The 23,416-nt window shown below is 41.2% G+C and overlaps 1 protein-coding gene across 4 annotated transcripts in view; it reads right to left on the minus strand.

Annotated features, from left to right (window-relative positions):
• Positions 1-19,873, minus strand: part of ntrk3a (neurotrophic tyrosine kinase, receptor, type 3a) — a 265,004-nt gene extending 245,131 nt beyond the window's left edge. For all 4 annotated transcript variants that reach the window (XM_042301457.1, XM_042301456.1, XM_042301455.1 and 1 more), the window contains exon 1: positions 19,306-19,873. In XM_042301457.1, the coding sequence (XP_042157391.1) occupies positions 19,306-19,544 (239 nt within the window). In that variant the 5' untranslated portion in view covers positions 19,545-19,873. The remainder of the gene's footprint in view (positions 1-19,305) is intronic.
• Positions 19,874-23,416: the final 3,543 nt, after the last annotated feature.

A 23,416-nucleotide genomic window follows, 5' to 3' on the forward strand; every position in this document is an offset into this window, starting at 1 on the left:
GATAGAGATGTAGAATGCTCAAGAACCGCCTTCAATGAACCTATAGGCTGTGCTTTGATTCACATCGAAATGTAAGTACCACAGACATAGTCATTGGAATATCACAGCATGTTTTATGAGTGGTGTTATGAGGGCTTTGTTGTTAAGAAACTCTTCATTCCAGCTCTTTGTTCTTTAACGTGTTTTTAAGCAGGCATCGTCTTTGTTCCCCTGCCCCGCAGTCGTCTGTTGCCTCTGAAGGGGTGCGTTGAAGGAGGGGGTATTTCCCCCCTCAAAGGGATTAAGCTACTTTGAAAAGGTTATCTTGAGGCTTGAAAGGAAGGGAGCAGTCTGAGGAAAATAAGAGGTATGTGTCTGAGTTATGATGAAAGAATTTTGGGAGGATAAAACAACAGGGGGGGATTACTATGATCAGGGGAGGAAGAGCCGATATGTGACTAATAATGGACAGACTGGTAATGGATAAGACCAGGGAACTCTCTCCGCCCTCTCCTGGGCAAGCATCATTGGGCGATTCCACGCCAGCGGGAGCAGATTATCCAGGCAATCGCAGACTGGTATCACAGATTATCCTGGCAAATCTCACATGGAAACTTTTTAAATGCTTTTTTACATTTGTATCACAAACCATTTGTGAGAAAATCATGATGAAAGTGGCCATTTTATGCACTTTTTAGACCTATTCAGACCCTATGATCTGTGAAACGTACATGATACAAACAACATCTTGTTGTCATTATACTCCTTATAGGGTTTTTTAACATATGGAGTGTGATTTTGAAATACAAAATGTTCACATTAATTTATTCAACATTAAAGACATTAATATAATATCTCAAAACCACCCTTTTTGATGTTGTTCATTTTAAGACGTATTGTTTGGAACAATATATTCTACAAGTACCATTTCCAGTGGGCTCTCTGCTAATTCTGAAGTTATGATACATTTTATGGGCACCACCAACACAGTGAATGGAAAAATGCATTTAAAGGGAACTCTCACTGCTGGTGATTTGCTGAATGTGCAATCTTAAAGGAGGGCTGTGATTGGTTAATGATCTATAATATCAATTTATATATATAAAATGGGTCATATCATTAAAAGTACCACCAGAGCCTACCAGAGCCCAGAACCTACTCTGGTAATATGATGTGTTTGAAGAGTATATTGTTACAAATAATATGTCTAAAAATAAGCTAATTGCCAGAACAATCTGATACCCCAAATTCCGGTCCCGCTTGCATGGAATCGCCCCATGGCATTGTGTGGAAAAATCCCCTTCAGAACACAACAGGAAATATGGTAGTGTTTCACAAAGCCCAAAACCTCTTGAGCAGTTTTCATAGTACCGCTGTTCTTTTTATGCAGTGCATTCAACACACCAGCATACACCAGCAACATTTCATACAAACAAAACTCAAGATACGACAGCTCTGTATATTTAGCGGTGGATAAGTAATTTGGTGTTCTGAAGCACTGACCCCTCCGCCTCACTCAGAGCACAGGGGCTGAGGATGACACACATTAGGACAAAACACCATCTACCCTACTCTCCACCTCCCCTCCACTCATATAAGACAAGCATGGCATGTCTGTCAATACAGCAGACAGAAATAACCCTGGCCTCATGAATAGATGAATAATTCAAAAGGGGTCTGCCCTCTCTGTACAAAGGCACCCCTAGGAGGGGATAGGCAGCCGCCTGGGAGGGGCTGCGAGGGGCGGGAGGGAGAGGTGAGCTGGGATCTGGGATCACTATCCTCTCGTCAGACTCTCTCTGTGCAGACATGAGACATGTTTCCATTTCCTCAGTGCCTATTCTCAACATAGTGGAACCTCAGACATTCAGGTTATTCAAGATCTATGAAAAGGAAACAGCCCACACACAACAGCCCACACACAACATTACAATCATAACTCATAGAGATTTACAATTGCAGCAATACTTTTTCCTAGATGTGTGAGGTAGCACCATATCATTTCTAGAAAATAAACAAATGATAAGTAGATGCCCTGAAACAGGACCGGTTTATTACTAATCTTCCATTTCAACATAAAACATGGCGGTGTGTGTACAGCTGTAAGATCTTCATTTGATCACTCTTTTGTTGCATCGCAGGAAATGAAGATGAGCTTCGGTGATTTACATACATTCACTGAAAACCCACACGGACAGTATTTGACTTTTCTTGTAGCCTAACTTAGGCCAGCTAATAGCCTAACCACCATTCAAGCAACATTATGGTTTAAACATTCAAATCCTCTTGCTTATTTTGCTGTGACAATATAGGTGAAATTAAAATCCTGCATACATTATGTATATGGCAGCCCACAAATCTTTGGGGGTGCAAAGTACATGAAGATGGGTGGGGGGTGGTCTGGAGGGGGGCTAGGACCCCTGTCTGTAAATTGGAGAACAGCTTTTTCCTGCAATCTGGAGCCATAATCATTATGCTTAATTCTATGTAAAAATATATATATATAAAAAAATTGAGCTGTCTGTATACTCATGACTGGTGGTACTTTAAAGGCAGTAAATTTGCTTGTCTGCATCTCTGCTAAAATCTGGGTAAATTATTTAAAGGAATGTGAGTCTTATCAATTACATTTTGTAATTGCTTGCTTTTTCTAAAGTCTACCAACCTTGCCAGCAGGCATGCCAGTTAAGATAGACAAGCTAGCTACTCTAACTTGATTGATAGACTGAAATGGCATCTTGGTAGCTAGTTATGAGGTTGGGAGCCTATCTGGGCTAGCTAAAGTCAGCTTCATAAAATTGCTAGGTGGCTAGTGGTATTACAGAGAAACAGCAGATCGTAGGGCATGATGCCACTGTGCTGGACGATCCTTTTACTTTGAAGAATTTAATTAGGTAGAGGGTTAGATAGATCTGCAGGGATAGTATAGCACTGAGCAGGGAGAACCTCTCTTAAGGGTATTGGTACAGTGTGTGCACTGCAGAAAGGGAAGGGGGGGGGGTTGCTTTGTGAATTTGTGTGCTGACTGAGAATGAGGGCAGGAGCCGTGCTGAATCCTCCATCCTATCTCTCAGTAGACCTACTATCAGTATACCTTCCTCTGGAGTGTGTAAAAGAGCTTTTTCCACCAGGCAGGAGCAGCCATGAGCCTGGCTTGAATTCAATCTCTACAGTACCACGGCCCCGCAATGATTGCCGCTGCCGCTTCTGCTTCCGCTGCCCACACATTTCTCATTGCAAAATGTATTGACAGATGGTACTGTTAGGTCTGGTATTCAGCATCCACTGGGACGTGGTAATGAACACTGATCACACAATGTCCAAACCCCTCAGTGGGTTAGACGCAGAAAGAGAATCATGGCAGGGTTTGAATAGACATTCTTTGTAGGTGTCACCTATTTTATCACCAGTTTCCGGATCTGCATACTAGAATTTGATATGGTTATCATACTAAAAACAATATTACAAAAATGGTATACAGGCACTAACACATGCAAACACAAACAGGCCGGCATACACCACACACACGTACACCAGTGACGGTCGATGCCATTTAAGATTAGGGAGTATTATTTATTTTTTATGAGCATGGCCTTATTTATATTACATGATATTGGATGTCGGTCATTCATATTCCATTCACCCAGCTCAATGTAACATTGATAGGTAGGTCCCTCCCCGTTTCATTCTGTTTGCTTACGTTTAAGAAATGTTTTGCAACAGAATCGGAGGTATGAATACACCCTTGGACACCTGCACACACAATTCACTTTCATAACAGCCACACACAGCATATGCTACCTGTCCTCCTCACCTTTTCCCTTCGCTTGTGGACTTCAGTGCACAACTGCCAACCGCTAACCGCTACACAGCCGACATTGTTGTCACCATATTAATGGTATAGTCAACAAATTAGAACTAACGCATTATTAACCCCCCACAATCCAATCCATGTGTACAATCACGCAGTACAGTGTACAGCAAGCAGTTTAGCAGTTACACTGGCAGACTCCGGTAAAATAATAACAATATAAATAAAATCCAAATTAATTTGAATAATTGCAGTGCTGCATAGCCTTAGCCAGCTAACTAACATCAATAGCATTCCTCCCTGTTTGAGTCAGGTTGCTAAATTAGCTGCATTAGCTAATTACGTGAAAGGCAAACTCTCTCTCCCTCTCTCTGCTGCTGCTTCTCCTTAATCTTTGAAGAAATAAGTATGTTAAAAATTGTTCAAATACTCTTTCTCTCTCTTTGAGTCAACTACTCAACAAATGTTATGTACTGCAGTGCTAGAAAGCTGTAGCGTGTCATAATTACTTGTGTCATATTACTAAGTCTATGAAAGGGGGTGAGAACCATGAGCCTCCTAGGTTTTGTATTGAAGTCAATGCGCCCAGATGAGGATGGAAAATAGCTGTCCTCCGGCTAAACCATGGTGCTACCCTAGAGGGTGCTGTTGAGGCTACTGTAGCCCTTCATTGCAAATAAGTGTATTTTAATGAGTGATTTGGTGACATGTTCATATATTTAGTATTGTTTTACCTAAAATGATGTTTTATGAAAATCATTAGGATGATCCTCCCCTTCCTCCACTGACACACACACACACATTTCAGTAAAATATAAAATAAATCACTTCAGCATAATCTGATACTAGAGTGTTTTCAACAAAAGTTATACTACCATCTGGATTAGCCCTTTATCCAAATATGAACACCTTTCCAGGTGCTTTTTAAAGCTGAGATCCGCATTAGGGGAAACAACGCTACCGGCCGGAGAAGAGGAGCTCCAGCGTAGTGGTAAAAGAAATCATAGTACATACTCTGCTGTTCTGTCACGAGTTCAACGATGTCTGACGGAAATAAAACAGTGTTCGTTATTTGAAGTGACGTCTTTGTTGTTGTAATATCGCAAAAGGGACTTGGCACTTTCACCGCTACAGATGCCAACGTCAAATTATTAGTGCCTTTTTTTTTGCAATTTGGTGAAGCCGTAAGGGGTCTGGGGCACTGGGATTACATCATAACCTCAATTTTCTCATGTATTGCTTTTTCGGTCAGTCACACATCCAGACTCTGCTCAGCCAAATAGATTTTAATGCACTTTGAACTGATCACACATTTGATAAGATATTAGTCTACAGATGGTGCCTCTACTTGGTGAAACCTGTTACAGGGGAATGGAGGAAAGCTATACAAAACGTAATAGGAAATCCTTTCATTTGCATACATTAACAGTCATATAGAATAATGAGAACCTAGTGTAATGTTGCTTGTGCTGTGGCTGTTATTGCATTATAATGACTCACAGTCTGAAATATAATCCCTACTCTTAAATGCAATATATTGTATTTTTTAGGTTTGAAACACTTAAAAAGTCATTTAAATTGCAATCCAATTAGGCCTACCAGTCTCAAACATCCCATTGGGTGACACAGTTGTAATTATTTGGGAAACGGTAACCGTACAGCGCTCCAAAGCAATTACGAATTAATTAAAACAAGATATCCCGACGAATTTGTGATGAGTGAACTTGAACTAAATATTCATTGTTGATGTGCTGCACCCATATCAATTTTAAAACCTTAATTAAGGTAAATTACTGTTAAATCATTCTAAATCATCACTTAATGACTTGACATACCAGTACAATTGGAAGAAGTAAAAAATACCTTGGGCAAACCACTCTACAAACAGACAACAGAGTTGTAAATATTAATATTTAATGTAATATTGTAAAGGCAAAACTCAGACTCTCAAAGGAGAGCAACTGCACAAAGACCTTATAAACTTTTCAAAGCAGGGAAACAGAAGTACAGAAGTAGAGAACGGCTTGCTGATTGTCGACAGTGACACCAGCTGTGGTCACACATATAGCACATTAAGGTCCTTTTGAAAGAGAGGTAAAGTAGCTACATTAAATTAGACCAATCTAAAGAAATCAGGGTAACACTTTACTTGACACCTAGCGTCATAACATGTTATGACACGGTCATAACCATGTCATAATGTGCTATAACGGCTTACTTAACTTGTCATAACCTGTTATACTATGGTCATAACACTGTCATGGCACATACAGTATATTTACACTTGTGACAAGTTTTTTAGTTATTTTATGGCTGTTTATGACACCTACATAAGAGTGTAAAAACCTGCAAAACCTGCCACGGTAGTTATTTTATGGCTGTTTATGACACCTAGAAAACAGTGTCAAAACCCACAAAACCTGCCACACAAGGCAAAACATTCCATTACAACATAACCTAAGTGACAACAGTATGTTTATGTTATATTTTTTATTGACCATGTTAAATGATCATTGTAATTGCGCACATATTGATGTCAGACATTAATCTACCCCAATGCTCTGCTGTGGATGACTGGGAAGAATGCAGGAACAGATTTCAGGAGCAGGACAAGACACCCTCTTTTTGACTGATAACTGATATAAGGGCATGTACGTGATAGGCCTATCTGGCATATATGATGGTAATAATGCTTCGTGACAATGTCATAAAGTGTATTTTCTTAGTGTAGGTGTAGGTGTCATAACCAGCTACTAAAAAAATGCAAAACATGTCACAACAGGTATAAATATATGGGGGGTGTTATTTATGTCAGATGTTATTTAAGTGATAATGCCCGATAAGCGGGTGTTTGGAGGATATATTGGCACGGGTGTTGTTAGGCCCGAGACTTCGTTTGGGGCCAGCAAACCGTGCCAATATATCCTCCAGGCATGATCATATTAACATGATCACTTTTATACAACGGGTTAATGGGTTAACATATTCACATAATGATTGGCATATTTTCACTAAAAACGTTGGTTTCATTCATTTATTCATACTATTTCATCCTTCCACGAGATATAGTCCCGACAAAAATCTAGGGTTGCTACCCAGGCCGGCTGGTCATTTGTACTATCAGTTCGGTTGCTAGAGACGTGACCCGGTTGTTAAGTCTTTTTGTTCGATATCTATGGACGCGACCCAGTTATTTGTTCTAAAAGTTCTATTGCCATACTGGCTGGAAATGTTCTTATCCCTTGCTTGCTAGCTAGCCAACTACAGCTAACTTATAGTCACGTCAAATGTGAAAAATAATAGAACAGTTGCTGCATTTGCATTTGTTTACGCTGTTTTCTAGTGACATTTATTTGGATACATCCATAACAACAAGCTAATGAGGCGCAACTTCGCCTGGTATAGAAAATGTGCTCTCTCATCAGGACCCTGTTGTCATTAAAACCCATGTCATGTCGGTTGCTAGAGACGGTATCTATAGAAAATGGGTTCTCTCGACAGGACATTGTTGTCATTAAAACCCATGTCATGTCGGTTGCTAGAGACGGTATCTATAGAACATGTGTTCTCTCGTCAGGACATTGTTGTTCAGAGGAACTAGCCAACAACACAGCTAATACAATCACTTCATACACTGAAGCTTTAAAGACTGCAAACTAACTGCACTTCGTTTCGTTTTACCTTTTTTAATTTGACATTTCTTTGTATACATCCATAGAAATGATGCCAGCTGATTCATGATTTCGACTGGCTGAGAAACGCTGCTTGTCTGTCCCGACTCCCGACTCCCGACACGTTCATTACTATAAGATAGCTGGAGATCGAATTTGAATATTGAAACAATGTTGCAAATGTCAGAGAGACAGACAGCAAGGTTTATACAAATCTCCGCTGTTCAAAACTAAATGTTAAAAAAATGTCTAAAAGAAATGTGAGATAATGTATAGATGCTTTTTATAGTGGAGATCAAGTTTATAAAGTGCCTGGCTGGGCATATTAGACAGTGGATTGCGCAGTCAGAGTACATAAGCATTTTAACGTCATAGATTTAGCTGGTGGCAACTTGTGGAATAGTCACCGGCTGAAATGCGCTTTTAACCAATCAGCAGTCAGGATTAGACCCACCCGTTGTACAAGACATATTATAAACTGGGTGGTTCCAGCCCTGAATGCCGATTGGCGGACAGCCATGGTATATAAGACCATATAACACGGGTATGACAAAACATTTATTTTTACTGCTCTAATTACTACGTTGGTAACCAGTTTATAATAGCAATAAGGCACCTTGGGGGTTTGTGGTATATGGCCAATACACCACGGTTAAGGGCTGTGTCTAGGCACTCCGCGATGCGTTGTGCGTAAGAACAGCTCTTAGTCGTGGTATATTGGCCATATACCACACCCCCTCGTGCCTTATTGCTTAATTATAGCATGATTATAACGTGTCATGTCAATGGGTGTCACGTAAAGTGTTACCGAAAACATAAGTTCTCATTTAGATGTTAGCAAACAACACAGGAAATGCTGTGGCCTGGCTAACAGTACCAGACAGGTCATTTTGTAGGCGGAGAGTGGCCTAAAAGAGCTGAATAACCACCACAGTACATTAGTCTAAGACTGCTACTACAACAGCAAATGCACTGAACAGGAAATACTCAGTGAGACTAATTGACAGGAATAAACAGTGAAGCAAATCAGAGAAAACGTAAATAGTAAATAAACCGATGTACTGAGGACAACTCTCTGAATCATATCTCAAAGTATATTAGATGTGTATTCTCATCACTGAAATACCACAATTATTATGTTAATAAGAACAAATAAGATACCTACTTGGTAAAGAAGTGTTTGCTATTATTCACTAGATTTCTGTTTGATGTGTGCCTCACTCTCCTTCCTGTTTAGATGAGAGGGTTGGAGAGAGTGGTCAAGGGGCGGGGAAGGGGCTGGTGAAGGAGCTCTTTATTCATGCAGAGGACATGAAGCTTCTCCAGACTCATTAAAACCCATGTCACGTTGTCTGGGAACACTCTCCACTCACTCCACCCACACCCTCTGTGTGGTCTTTACTTTCCGGGCCCCAGTCTCGCCTGAGAGAGAGAAGCGTCGCTCTGCTCGCCAGCGCCAGCCAATGCACAGTTGTTTACACCATATAGAAGGTGAAGCAACAAGGAAGGCTGTCGTGATTGTTTTTGCTGTACACAGATTTGCTCTAGCTGTACACAGATCTGTTCTAGCTGTACACAGATCTGTTCTTGCTGTACACAGATCTGTTCTAGTTGTACACAGATCTGTTCTAGCTGTACACATATCTGTTCTAGCTGTACACAGATCTGTTCTTGCTGTACACAGATCTGTTCTAGCTGTACACAGATCTGTTCTAGCTGTACACATATCTGTTCTAGCTGTACACAGATCTGTTCTTGCTGTACACATATCTGTTCTAGCTGTACACAGATCTGCTCTAGCTGTACACCTATCTGTTCTAGCTGTACACAGATCTGTTCTAGCTGTACACAGATCTGTTCTTGCTGAACACAGATCTGTTCTTGCTGTACACAGATCTGTTCTAGCTGTACACAGATCTGTTCTTGCTGAACACAGATCTGTTCTTGCTGTACACATATCTGTTCTAGCTGTACACAGATCTGTTCTTGCTGAACACAGATCTGTTCTAGCTGTACACAGATCTGTTCTAGCTGTACACAGATCTGTTCTTGCTGTACACAGATCTGTTCTAGCTGTACACATATCTGTTCTAGCTGTACACAGATATGTTCTAGCTGTACACAGATCTGTTCTTGCAGTACACATATCTGTTCTAGCTGTACACAGATCTGTTCTAGCTGTACACATATCTAGAAGGCTGCCTTGCTGATTTGTCAAGGCACTGGTTAAGTTTTAATACGGCCAGGGGAACTTTGGAGTTGGATCAATAGGAACTAGCTCACCAGAATGACTTCCTGGTCTCATTCTGTCATGGTGAGATAGCTGTTTACGTGCTCCTAATATCAGCAGGGCAATGAGACATCTCATCCTTGGACCTTAGCCATTCTCTTGACCACCAGCCCAAAATGGTTTCAATAAAATAAATGGAGGTCAAGACACCGGTCTGACAGCTAGAAAACTTTTCATTAACAAGAACAACAGCTTAGCAGCCTTCTTTAGAACTGAGGATGGGGATAAACACTGAAATATATGTTCTATAACAATAGTGGGGGAAAACACCTTTATTATATTCATATCATATCATATTCCTATCATTTTGTTTATGGCTATCAAACCGCCGGGAAAACTGTTATACTACTACAAGTATATTTCCTTTCCCAAACATTTAAATAAAACGTCAGGGACTCTCGATTAGACTTCAACCTACAGTAATATGCCCTAACGTGTGTCCCAAAGTAGCAGTTATATCTCAATCTATACCAGCAGCCCACAAATGTATAGCTAAAGCAACTCCAGCATTCCTATGAGAGAGACAAGGCCTCCTTCGAAGCCCCCCTTACCAGAATGTGAAGTACAAAGTGAAAGTGAGGAACAAGTAGAAGGTGTGAGCTGAGCAGGTGCCTCCTGCCTCCTGAGATATTCCACTGGCTCTTGCTGCATATCAATGAGCATTACAGAGCCTCGGGGCTGTCTGCACAGATATCCACCCAGCACAGCACAGCACAGGCACCGCCACCTTACTGCTTCAGGTTCAAACAGACGCCGTAAGAAAGCAGCCGCCATTGATCTTCGCAAACTCTAAAGGTTCCATCACAAAGTGCTTTAATACGTTTGGGAGGTCACTTCATAAGGATACTTTTTACATGCATAAAACATACACCATTGGAACTGCCCTAACTGCTGCAGTGTCCTGGAAAGTGTCCTTTTTCCTACCTCTGCATAGTGTTGAAATATACAGGTCAGTGAGGAGGTCATTTCAGTGATGTGTTCAGACATCTTTAGAACCATAGGTCTGGGGATAGCATGCAGAATGAAGGCTGTGCCACCGTAAATCTGCCAGCTGCCAACTAAACCAAGAAATGAACTGCTCAGGATCATCCACTGTGCTCTACAGTCTATCAGGCGCTTCATTGGCCCTGCAATGAATAAAATATAAGCAAGAACCAGGAGAGAGAGGGGTGGGGGGCAGGGAGAGGGGGAGAGAGAGAGAGAGAGAGAGAGAGAGAGAGAGAGGGGGAGGAGAGGGCAGGGGGGCAGGGGGGTATTGGGAGGGATTAAAACTGAAGCTGAAAACTCTGGGAAAAAATAAATTACCTTATTCATACAAATGATTGAAACATGGTAACAATCACCACAACACTTTTTCTGAGAATTAGATCACAAGTGTTCAGTATCATTGTTATTGCATTAGATTCCCATATAATCATTTTCTATTAGGAACCAGAGAGACGAAAGTGCATCCAGACTTCTAATTTGTTTCCCCCCCCAGACAAGTCACATGAACAATATATTACTAAAGCTGTCACATGATGAAATACTGGAAATATATAGTGTATGTCTCCGTAAAAACAATCAGTGAGTGACAGCAGAAGATATACAGTGTTTTAGGGGGAGAGAATGGGTGGATTGATCAATATTTCAAAGCGGTCTGGAGACATTGTTTGAAAGGCAGGCTGAGGCTCCTCACAGAGAGCAGCCACTGTTTGTAGATGGCTCAATGGCAGAGAGGAGTGCCAGTATTGTTACCCACTCATCTACAGTGAAACAAGAATTGGATAAGGCCAGATTTAACCAACCAACCAAAGATTGTAAATCTTTAGTTTAACGAACATCGAACATGAAGGTACATTCCATCTCTGAGGATAAAAATACATAGATAAAGTCCTACAGTGTCTTGTACAAAAATATCCACTATGACACTGATTTTCCCTAGTGTTACAGTAGGTAGTTAATTTAATCTCCATAATTTTATTCATAGTCTTTACACCTCCAGCCACAGGAACTGGTAACGTAGGAGCCAGTAACATATACAAGAAAAGGTCTCAGTCGAAGACAAGGGGCTGGCAGAGCATTTTGTGATTTGCTCATCATCTCAGCAGGGGAGTTAAGTTGTCTGGCACATACACACACACACACACACACAGTCTTTTAGTGCTATTTATATATACTGAACAAAAATATAAACGCAACATGCAAAGTGTTGGTCCCATGATTCATGAACTGAAATAAAAGATCCCAGACATTTTCCATACACAAAAAGCTTATTTATCTCTATGTTGTTTACATCCTTGTTAGTGAGCATTTCTCATATGCCAAGACAATCCATCTACCTGACAGGTGTGGCATATCAAGAAGCTGATTAAACAGCATGATCATTACACAGGTGCACCTTGTGCTGGGGACAATAAAATGCCACTCTAAAATGTGTAGTTTTGTCACACAACACAATGTCACAGATGTCTCAAGTTTTGAGAGAGTTTTCAATTGGCATGCTGACTGCAGGATTGTCCACCAGGACTGTTGCCAGAGAATTGAATGTTCATTTCTCTACCATAAGGCGTCTACAACATCGTTTTAGAGAATTTGGCAGTATGTTAAACCAGTCTCACATTTAACCACACCAGCCCAGGACCTCCACATCCAGCTTCTTTACCTGCAGGATTGTCTGATACCAGCCACCCAGACAGCTGATGAAACTGAGGAGTATTTCTGTCTGTAATAAAGCTCTTTTGTGGGGAAGAACTCATTCTGATTGGCTGGGCCTTGCTCCACAGTGCATGGGCCAGTCTCCCAAGTGGGTGGGCATAAGCCCTCCCAGGCCCATCTATGGCTGCGCCCCTGCCCAGTCTTATGAAATCCATAGATTAGGGCCTAATGAATTTAGTTCAATTGACTGATTCCCTTCTACAAACTGCAACTCGGTAAAATTGTTGACATTTTTGCATGTTGCGTTTACATTTTTGTTCAGTATAGATGCTGCTGATTCAAACTCTACACTATATTATACAACAATGTGTTTAAGCCATCAGATGCAATGTCACAGACTGTATGTGCATTCATTCTTTGCAATAGATCAATTAAGAGTCCAGTCATTGCTCATGTTCTCCACACCAGGGAATGCACATACCAATGAGGTCAGAGAGGTAAACGAGACTGACATTGATCATCTTAATAAACAGGCAGGAATGTAAAAAGAATGAAACAGGGACTCAATGCATGCATTCCGTGTATTGAGAGACGAATGGTTGCAAGAATTGACCCAGGGACTCAATGCATGCATTCCGTGTATTGAGAGACGAATGGTTGCAAGAATTGACCCAGGGACTCAATACAGTGCATATGCATTCCGTGAATTGAGAGAATACTAGTTACAAAAGTTCAGTAAGCATGATGTACAGAAGCACCATTGCACATGACCTGTCCATCTAGTACAGTGAACATCGTGTTCTGAACAATTTCAAAATAAATGGATGTTCCCAACTGGGAAACACGTTGGAGGAGAAAGGATCTCAAAGATCAATACCATATAAAATAATGTACACCCTAACTATTTCTTCCCCCAAAACATCACACAAACAAAAATATTGTTTCCGGGGAAAATTGATTTGTTGGACCTTGACAGTGTCCGTTGTCACATAAACACATACAAACATAGAGTACATGGGTCTATAATATAAAACTATCCCTGCAATTGATCTGTGCCATTATCTATTTCATAAACAGGGTTGCCCTCTGCATAATGCACATTAGGGGTCACACACATGGGTGGTACCACGAAGGGGACAGTAGCATAATGGCCCTAGTCAAATACATAATGCCTTTTCAGTAGGGGTGGACAACAAGACAAGAGGGAGTATGCTTTCTGTTATCAATTTCAAAAAGGGACAATGGTCGCTAATGTTATTGGAAATCATAATGAATCATATGAAAGGTCAGTCATGCATGCAGGTATATTTCCATCCCAGTAGTAATGGTGACCAAAAAGCTTTTCAATCCCTCAAGGTCATCAGTGGGGTCGTTGGACTGACCGCTCACTATCCTAGTTGGAAAACACCAAATACAGCAACTGTTTCAACCCCAACATGAATGGACAAACTAAGTTGTCTTAAAATCATCTCATTTTATTTACTGAAGGCTATGCTACAGTATATAACCAACCTGTAGTACTTGACTGTGATGTTTTCATGTTTACCCAATGTCACAAAAGGATTAGGAGCATGTCACATTCATCATAGCATTATGTTCAGTGTTTTTATATAATGTGGTTCTTAAACATAAAATTGATTAGACTCCATATGCTATATCTTTCTCAGTCATCCAGGAAGTGGCTTTGTCACCTCAATGCACATTATGCTATTCACACCTTGTGCTGCTGCTATACCATGGAAAAGCTAAACGCCTCCAGATTCAAAACATTTGAAGTACGCTGTGATTTCTGACTTGATCTTGTCAACTGACAAAGTGACATTTGATGGAGTACTCGGTTGGGTTTCTGCATGACTGGCAAGGTTCCGCCTGTGAGTTAGCTCCAGCTAGGATCACTGTGAGGCCAATCCTTAGAGAACGGCTCAGGATCATAGATAGCCTAGCAGTAACTATAGATCTGAAAGCAAAGCTGAAGCTCAAGATGTTTGTATACCATTTGATGACAGTTCATTTCCTAGATCCAGCTCTCAGATCTGGTGAAGCGGACCTCAGCAGAGAGACGCCAGATTGGTTTAAAGATCTGTCCACAGAGATACGACCAGTCAGGGTCCACAGTTGTACTTGAGAAGAAGTAACACACCTGGCGGTCACTTAACATGTAAGTTGATCAATTATGATAAATGATTAACAATAGATGATGAACCATCTCTAAACCACAAAGCATGATAAACCATATTTTCACCAGGTAAGGAGCGGGCATGGGTCCACTGGTACACTCTGCCTTAAAGGGACCTTACACAGATTACACTTCCACAACAGCAATCATAAAATATGCACTCCAAAATGGCAGTCACCTCCTCCTCTTTCTCACATATACTGTATGCCTCACTCATGTTTAATTCTGTTGAATAAAGATTTGTGAAAACACTCTGACAGTCCTTCCATCTGTCAGTCTGTACACAGATGTACTCCATGTACTGTACTCTGTCCTCAACTGTGTCGTTAATTCGCTCTGGTTTAAAAGAGGTGCTCCAGCTTCCTCTGAGGCAGAGCAGGGGGTGTGGGAGGAGTGAGGTCACTCACAGATGAAGCCTCCTTTTCATAGCTTCCCCACATTTTGGTGAACATGTGCAGGCTAACTCCCACTCTCTTAAGTGTAAGCTTTCTGAGAGACCGTGGAGAGATAGCAAATGGCTCAACATACACTACAGGACCAAAAGTATGTAGACACCTGCTCATTGAACATCTCATTCCAAAATCATGGGCATTAATATGGAGTTGGTCCCCCCTTTACTTCTATAACAGCCTCCATTCTTCTGGAAAGCTTTTCCACTAGATGCTGGAACATTGCTGCGGGGACTTGCTTCCATTCAGCCACAAGAGCATTAGTGACGTTGGGCACTGATGTTGGGCGATTAGGCCAGGCACGCAGTCCAATGTTTCCCAACGTTGTTTGATTCAGTTGAGGTCAGGGCTCTGTGCAGGCCAGTCAAGTTCTTCCACACCAATCTCAACATACCATTTCTGTATGGATCTTGCTTTGTGCATGCAGGCATTGTCATGATAAAACAGGAAAGGGCCTTCCCCAAACTGTTCCTACAAATTTGGAAGCACAGAATTGTCTAGAATGTCATTGTATGCTGTAGCGTTAAGATTTCCCTCCACCAAACCTTACAGTTGGCATTATGCATTGGGGCAGGTAGCGCGTTCCTGGCATCCGCCAAACCCAGATTCATCCACCGGACTGCCAGATAGAGAAGCGCTGTTCATCACTCCAGAGAATAAATTTCCACTGCTCCAGAGTCCAATGGCGGCTTTACACCACTCCAGCCGACGCTTGGCATTGCACATGGTGATCTTAGGCTTCTGTGCGGCTGCTCGGCCATGGAAACTCATTTCATGAAGCTTCGTTGCTTCCAGAAGCAGTTTGGAACTAGTGAGTGTTTCAAGTGAGGACAGACGATTTTTACGCAATACTTGCTCAGCACTCGGCGGTTCCGTTCTGTGAGCTTATGTGGCCTACCACTTTGTGGCTGAGCCGTTGTTGCTCCTAGAAGTTTCCACTTCACAATAACAGCACTTACAGTTGTCTGGGGCAGCTCCAGCAGGGCAGACATTTGATGAACTGACTTGTTGGAAAGATGGCATCCTATGACGGTGCCACGTTGAAAATCACTTAACTCTTCAGTAAGGCCATTCTACTGCCAATGTTTGTCTATGGAGATTGCATGGCTGTAAACTCGATGTTATACACTTGTCAGCAATGGGTGTGTCTGAAATAGCCAAATCCACTAATTTTAAGGGGTGTCCAAATAGTGTATATATAATGCTCAAGTAATCTTTCAAGCCATCAGTATAGTAGGCTAGTGGTTTTTAAAATAAGCTGACCACAGCCTCTGAATTCCAGGATTTAAAAAAATGCACAGAAAACTGGCTTCTACAGAGATTGGCCTTACTAAGTACAGAGAAAATACCATTATCCTAATGGATACTCTTGATGAAAACAAATAGTCTCTTCTTAGGGTACTAAATAGACAAAGTATACACAGAGGAAATATATGAGGTGAGGTAAACTGACAGATAATCACACACACATGCACACACACAACCTTGAGCAGGAGTAATGAAAGGAAATAGGAAATATAACATTTTTGAGACTGCACAAAAAGCGCTGTGTGTTGCCATTTGGATTGGCAGCAGATGTGCTTTCCCTATAATTACTGATAGCACTGTGATAGGAAGGACTTTGTCTTAAAAGAGCAGCACAAATTGAATGCCAACAGTATGTCTATGACAGGAAAAGGCCAAAAGCGTGTCTTTGCACCTCCTCTATAGGGAGCAGGGTGACTGCAATTCATACGGATATATGGCTATATCATGCAAATCCACCTGTTGTATTGTGAACGTGAACATTGAAGACTGGTCAAAGAGTGAGGCTGCTCGAGTCTTAAAACAAATGTGCCTCTCAAAGAGAACAATTTCCTCCTCATTGTCTATGCAGCGAAACAACCCAGCCTAATCCATTTCAAACACACTTGGTTTTAGAGAAATGTCCATAAGGATTAGCTTTTTCAAACATGCTCCAGTAAGCCTAACGAAGAAGAAAGATTGGTCACACAGAGCACTCCAAGCAGAGTATGACATTACCATGCCCCTGGATGATATCCCTCATGCTGCATACTAGCCTGCCATTTTCAGGAGGAAATAATACTGCCAACAATGTAATCCATTAAAGCCTAGGCCTACTGTCTGTCAGAAGCAGAAACTAAGACATAATAGCATGGCATCTATGATGTTTTGGTGGAATATGACATTTAAAGCATTACATACATAAGCCTACATTTGGATTCAATTGAAGTTGAATAAAATCCTATATTTGAGGTATGCTGCATCATTGGACAATCACAATACACACACCCTTCCAAAGACATCTTTGTGAATATTCTGGTACACAATTCCCGACATAATTGTTGAATTTTAGAAATTTGAACTCTGAACATCTGTGCCATGAGACAAATTGAGCTATAATTGAGGCCGATAGCTTTCACATTTACAATTAGTTCATGGTATATTCAAGGAAATCCTTAGGTCTACTCTTATATCGCATCGGTGTTAACAATCTATCGTGTATGTGCAGGAACAACTTCTGCATTTCACTAGTGCAGATTTTCTTCACGCCTACACCGTCGGCTCCCAACCCAAGTTAGTGTGTGGGAGCTGTCCAGTGATAGGGGGTGCTGAATGACTCCTACACACATAACAGCAGAAGCCATAAGATGTGGCTCTTTGCGACAGCGCTCAACATAAATCACGCCATGAAAAGAGAATAATAAATTCCAACATTCTGATAGAGCTGGTAGCCTACATAAAATAACGTTTGCAATCGTGTCGCTCTATCGAATGCCCAAGAGTTGTCATCTCTGTAAAATAACAACCAGCAGCCCCTCTAGTGGCCTTGTAGGGGATGTGGAATAAGAAAGCACACTAAAATGATGACACCTACAAAGTCAAGACAATCTGACTGGTGCTTGTGTGCTTGTTGTATAGTGTGCTTAGCGATTTATAACCAGGCGGCATTGTTAGAATTAGATCGTTGTAATTATGCATGTGTTTGACCCACAAATGGGGTCTACATCCTAAGCACTTAGCAAAACATTTCTTCTCAGGCTATGGAAATTGAGTGGATTCAGTGCAAAGCAAAGAGGTTGTCATGGCACCCTCGTCCTTGGCAAATCTCATCAAAGAATCATTAATGAATTGGGGTTTTGTTCAACCAAAATATTCTCTTCAGCTTGCGATGTAACGGCCCAGATCCAAAATCTCTCCATATATTGATATTGATTATATTGTTTCTTTCGTGTCTCAAACTACTATTCTTCTGTTTTCTTTTCGAATCATTTAGAGGTGAATATAAACGGGTGAAATCCAAATTCACCATGCTGTGAGGAAGAGTCCTAAATGGCTTAAAATTGCAGATGAAAGAGCTACGAGCGGTGGGGGAGATGGTTCCTCTCCAGAACTAATGGCATTTTATTTATAAAACAAAAGCCTTATAAAGGGAAGGATGTCAACAGTGTCCGTGCTCTATTTTTACGGACACATTACTTATAGAGTCAAAAAATACTTTCCATTGGAAATAAATTAGGGGAAACCTTCTGTCAAGGACATTTTACTTTTCCCAACAGGTTTAAATAGCCTTTTTATGTTATCAATATGCGGGTACTTCATCAGAATAGCCACTGATATGAGTGAGTGACATGGTTAAAAAAAATAGGAACATCAAACCTGGCTGATAACACAAACTTGACAGGGTGGCAACCAAATCTATATAACGACGATTATTTTGAGGTAGCGTAATTGCACTGTGCGGACTAAAATGTTAAATTGTTTTATGATCAAGTAGCCTTATAATAAAACATGACACGGCTACACATTGAGAGCAGATCGAAATAAATCTCTCTTTCTATCTCTTGGTTTAAACATTTCACTAAGTCCAGACCACCTTTTCAGACGTTTACAAACGTTATCAATTCTTTGAGTCGCTGACATGAATGTAAAACAGTTAGAAAAGAGGCAAACGAGGGTCTCTTGAGCAATAGTCGGTATTTGGCGTATATGAGGGCCAATGCACCAACAGGTCTATTTGGACAATTACATTGATTTTTTTTATATTTCATTTTACTTGTGGCTGGAGGACAAGCTTTGACGCACACGACGTCGTGTGAAAGGGATTTCTAGATACAAAATGTGTTAGACTCAGCTGAATCTCTGACCAGTTAGACACAGGTTTGCAGTCTTGATTATATCACATAAGGAGGTGCGGTGAGAGTAAAACAAATAGAATACAGGGACAGTTTGTGGTTCACATGGGCTCAACATATGATGCACAATGGCCCACAGTGGGCAGAAATACTTACATTGAGGTGATGTTCTTGAACAGATCTTCGATGCTGTTATTTCCATTGTTCCCAGTATCTTGCAGTGCAAGCAAAGGAAAGAATTTCCCATTGTCAGACTTATTGCAATAGATCTCAGTTGGAGAACAGCTGCAGGTTGGCGGGCAGTCCAGCATATTGCTCAAGTAGTCCTGAAAGATGCTCAAAAGAAACAATACCCTCCACCAGCAAATTCGTGGTGGAATAAAAAATAAATCCATGATTTAAAGTTTTGGGGGATAATATCCTTGAGCGTTTCTGAATCTCCTAACCGGAGCCCGTCTGACTGCAATTGTGTGGTGTGTGCGCGCGGGCGAGTGAATGTATGGAGGTATGTCAAATTGACACAATTGCGGTAATGTCCATCTATTTTATAGACGAGAACGAATAATAGTAAAAAATACTCCGTCAAATTAGAAATGGTTCAAGAATCACTACTCCGGGCTTGTCCTCCTCTCTAGGTTGCATGGTATAGGTTACCCTGGCTGTATTCAGGCTGCCGTTAGCTGTTAGTTCCAGGTTGTTTTAGCACCGCTCCAAGACAGATGGATAGCGCATTGGAAACAGTGACGGGAGAGAGAGCAAGGTCCATGCTCCAAGCATCAAGTCCCACCTACTGGGCAGAAAGGAAACTGACACACCTGCAACACAGGATGCAGCTCAATTCAGATCCTAACAGCCATTGCAGAGTGTGTGTATAACACAATAACAACAGACTACTCGTTTATGGTGTTTTATCATTAGACCTATGGTTCAATGTTCAGAATTTACCCATTGTTCGTCCAGGCAAGCATGTCTCCTTTTTAGAGGACTGCCTGACGAAGTATGGAATCAAAACAAATACAAAAACATTTTAAAAGGCAGCCAGTATAATGCAGATCAAATTCAGTGAATTATTCACAAAAATATATACAAATATGATTAGATCAGTGCTGGTCTGCTCCAACTTGTATATATTTTTGTGAATATATTTCACTTAAGCTTGTCAAAGGGTAGACCCCCCCAAATACACTTTTGCCCAGTGTCACTTTGCACTTAAATTGAAACAAAAATAAATCCAGGCTAAACTTGACATTATTTACCGTACAAATCCCACTGGGCACAAACTGGTTAAATCAACTTTGTTTCAACACAATTTGTCAACGTATTGTGACGTGGAAACCAAGTGGCAACTATATTGGATTTTTAAAAAGTCATCAACGTTTTGAGAGGGAAATTACAACCACAGGATTATGGCACCATGATAACACATTTCAACATAGACAAACCTTGTATAAAATGTTGAATTTGTATGTTTGAAACAACATATTCAGCACTTCCAATGGATCTATCCACAGCTATCCCTTCAGCCTTCCAAGCCTAGTCCTGCTTAGCTTTGATGTTTGTCACTGCCTATTAGCAATGTGCTATCATGATAATGATTATTGAGAAATCTCCACTTATTCACTGTTGCTATCAAACTCATTCCAAAGGGTAGGTTTAACAGAGCAAATGGAATGTGACCATACTTTATCAATCATATATCATCAATGATGCTATTTAGGCTTATATAGCATTTGGAAAGTCATCAATGGCTATTTTTTAAAGGCCCAGTGCAGTCAAACTTGATTTTCTTGTGTTTTATATATATTTCCACACTATGAGGTTGGAATAATACTGTGAAATTGTGAAAATTATGATAATGCCCTTTTAGTGTAAGAGCTATTTGAAAAGACTGCTTGAAATTTCAGCCTTTTGTGGTGGGATGGAGTTTTGACCTGCCTTGTGACATCACCAGGTGGTACATTAGTTAATAGACCAATAGGAAAGAGTGTTCCAAACCTCTCTGCCAATAAGCGCTAGTTTTCAGTTTTCCCCTTCCCACTCAGACACTCACATACAGTCCTAGAAATTGCTCTTTGCTAAGAAGCTATTTAAAAATAAAAATAAATGATAATTTAATCACTGTAAGGTAATTGTTACCCCAAAATGATTTGATATTGAGATAAGAATGGCTGCATTGGGCCTATAAATTTATCCCAAGATCCACAAAAAATAGACCATATATGTCTACGGTTTCAAGATTTTTTGAAAATGGAATTTACAAGTTAATAATAAATATATTGGATCTCCAGCTCAACCAAAAATCTAAGTTAAAGAATAGGACTAAATCAAATAAAACTGTATTTAATGTGCATTTAAAGTCCAGTTTGGGGTCTCACAAGTGGCACAGCGGTCTAAGGCACTGCATCGCAGGCGCTATTATAGCCTGGGATTCAATCCCAGGCTGTGTCACAAACGGCCTTGACCGGGAGTCCCATAGGGTGGCGAACACGCATAACTTGATCTTCGCCTCTCCCAACCTCGTTTGGGAGTTGCAGAGGTGAGACAAGATCATAATCAAGAAATTGGGGTGAAAAAGGGGGTAAAAATTATCACTAAATATATAAACTCAGCAAAAAAAGAAACGTCCCTTTTTCAGGACCCTGTCTTTCAAAGATAATTAGTAAAAATCCAAATAACTTCACAGATCTTCATTGTAAAGGGTTTAAACAGTGTTTCCCATGCTTGTTCATTGAACCATAAACAATTAATGAACATGCACCAGTGGAACGGTCGTTAAGACACTAACAATTTACAGACGGTAGGCAATTAAGGTCACAGTTATGAAAATTTAGGACACTAAAGAGGCCTTTCTACTGACTCTGAATAACACCAAAAGAAAGACGCCCAGGGTCCCTGCTCATCTGCGTGAACATGCCTTGGGCATGCTGCAAGGAGGCATGAGGACTGCAGATGTGGGCAGGGCAATAAATTGCTATGTCCGTACTGTGGGACGCCTAAGACAGTGCTACAGGGAGACAGGACGGACAGCTGATCGTCCTCGCAGTGACAGACCACGTGTAACAGCACCTGCACAGGATCGGTACATCCGCACATCACACCTGTGGGACAGGTACAGGATGGCAACAACAACTGCCCGAGTTACACCAGGAATGCACAATCCTTCCATCAGTGCTCAGACTGTCCGCAATAGGCTGAGAGAGGCTGGCCTGAGGGCTTGTAGGCCTGTTGTAAGGCAGGTCCTCACCAGACATCACCGGCAACAACGTCGCCTATGGGCACAAACCCCTGTCGCTGGACCAGACAGGACTGGCAAAAATCTCTCTTCACTGATGAGTCGCAGTTTTGTCTCACCAGGGGTGATGGTTGGATTCGCGTTTATCGTTGAAGGAATGAGCTTTAAACCGAGGCCTGTACTCTGGAGCGGGATCAATTTGGAGGTGGAGGGTCCATCATGGTCTGGGGCGGTGTGTCAGCATCATCGAACTGAGCTTGTTGTCATTGCAGGCAGTCTCAATGCTGTGCATTACATGGAAGACATCCTCCTCCCTCATGTGGTACCCTTCCTGCAGGCTCATCCTGACCCTCCAGCATGACAATGCCACCAGCCATACTGCTCGTTCTTTGTGTGATTTCCTGCAAGACAGGAATGTCAGTGTTCTGCCATGGTCAGTGAAAGCCCGGATCTCAATCCAATTGAGCACGTCTGGGACCTGTTGGATCAGAGGGTGAGGGCTAGGGCCATTCCCCCCAATAATGTCCGGGAACTTGCAGGTGCCTTGGTGGAAGAGTGGGGTAACATCTCAAAGCAAGAACTGGCAAATCTGGTGCAGTCCATGAGGAGGAGATGCACTGCAGTACTTAATGCAGCTGATGGCCACACCAGATACTGACTGTAACTTTTGATTTTGAACCCCCCCTTTGTTCAGGGACACATTATTCCATTTCTGTTGGTCACATGTCTATGGACCTTGTTCAGTTTATATCTCAGTGGTTGAATCCTGTTATGTTCATACAAATATTTACACATGTTAAGTTTGCTGAAAATAAACGCAGTTGACAGTGAGAGGACATTTATTTTTTGCTGAGTTTATACTTAAAAAATGACATTTGATTTTGTCCTGTTCTTTCAGTTCGATTTTTGGTTGAGATGGAGATGTGAATCCAACATATCAATGATTAATTTGTAGACAAACTGGAATTAAAGCCAGACTAAGTCAGTGGCACAGATGGAACTATCCAAGCAGAAGAAACATCTCCTTCAAATGTT

The sequence above is a fragment of the Oncorhynchus tshawytscha genome, linkage group LG19 (genome assembly GCF_018296145.1).
Source record: "Oncorhynchus tshawytscha isolate Ot180627B linkage group LG19, Otsh_v2.0, whole genome shotgun sequence".
Classification (NCBI taxonomy): domain Eukaryota; kingdom Metazoa; phylum Chordata; class Actinopteri; order Salmoniformes; family Salmonidae; genus Oncorhynchus; species Oncorhynchus tshawytscha.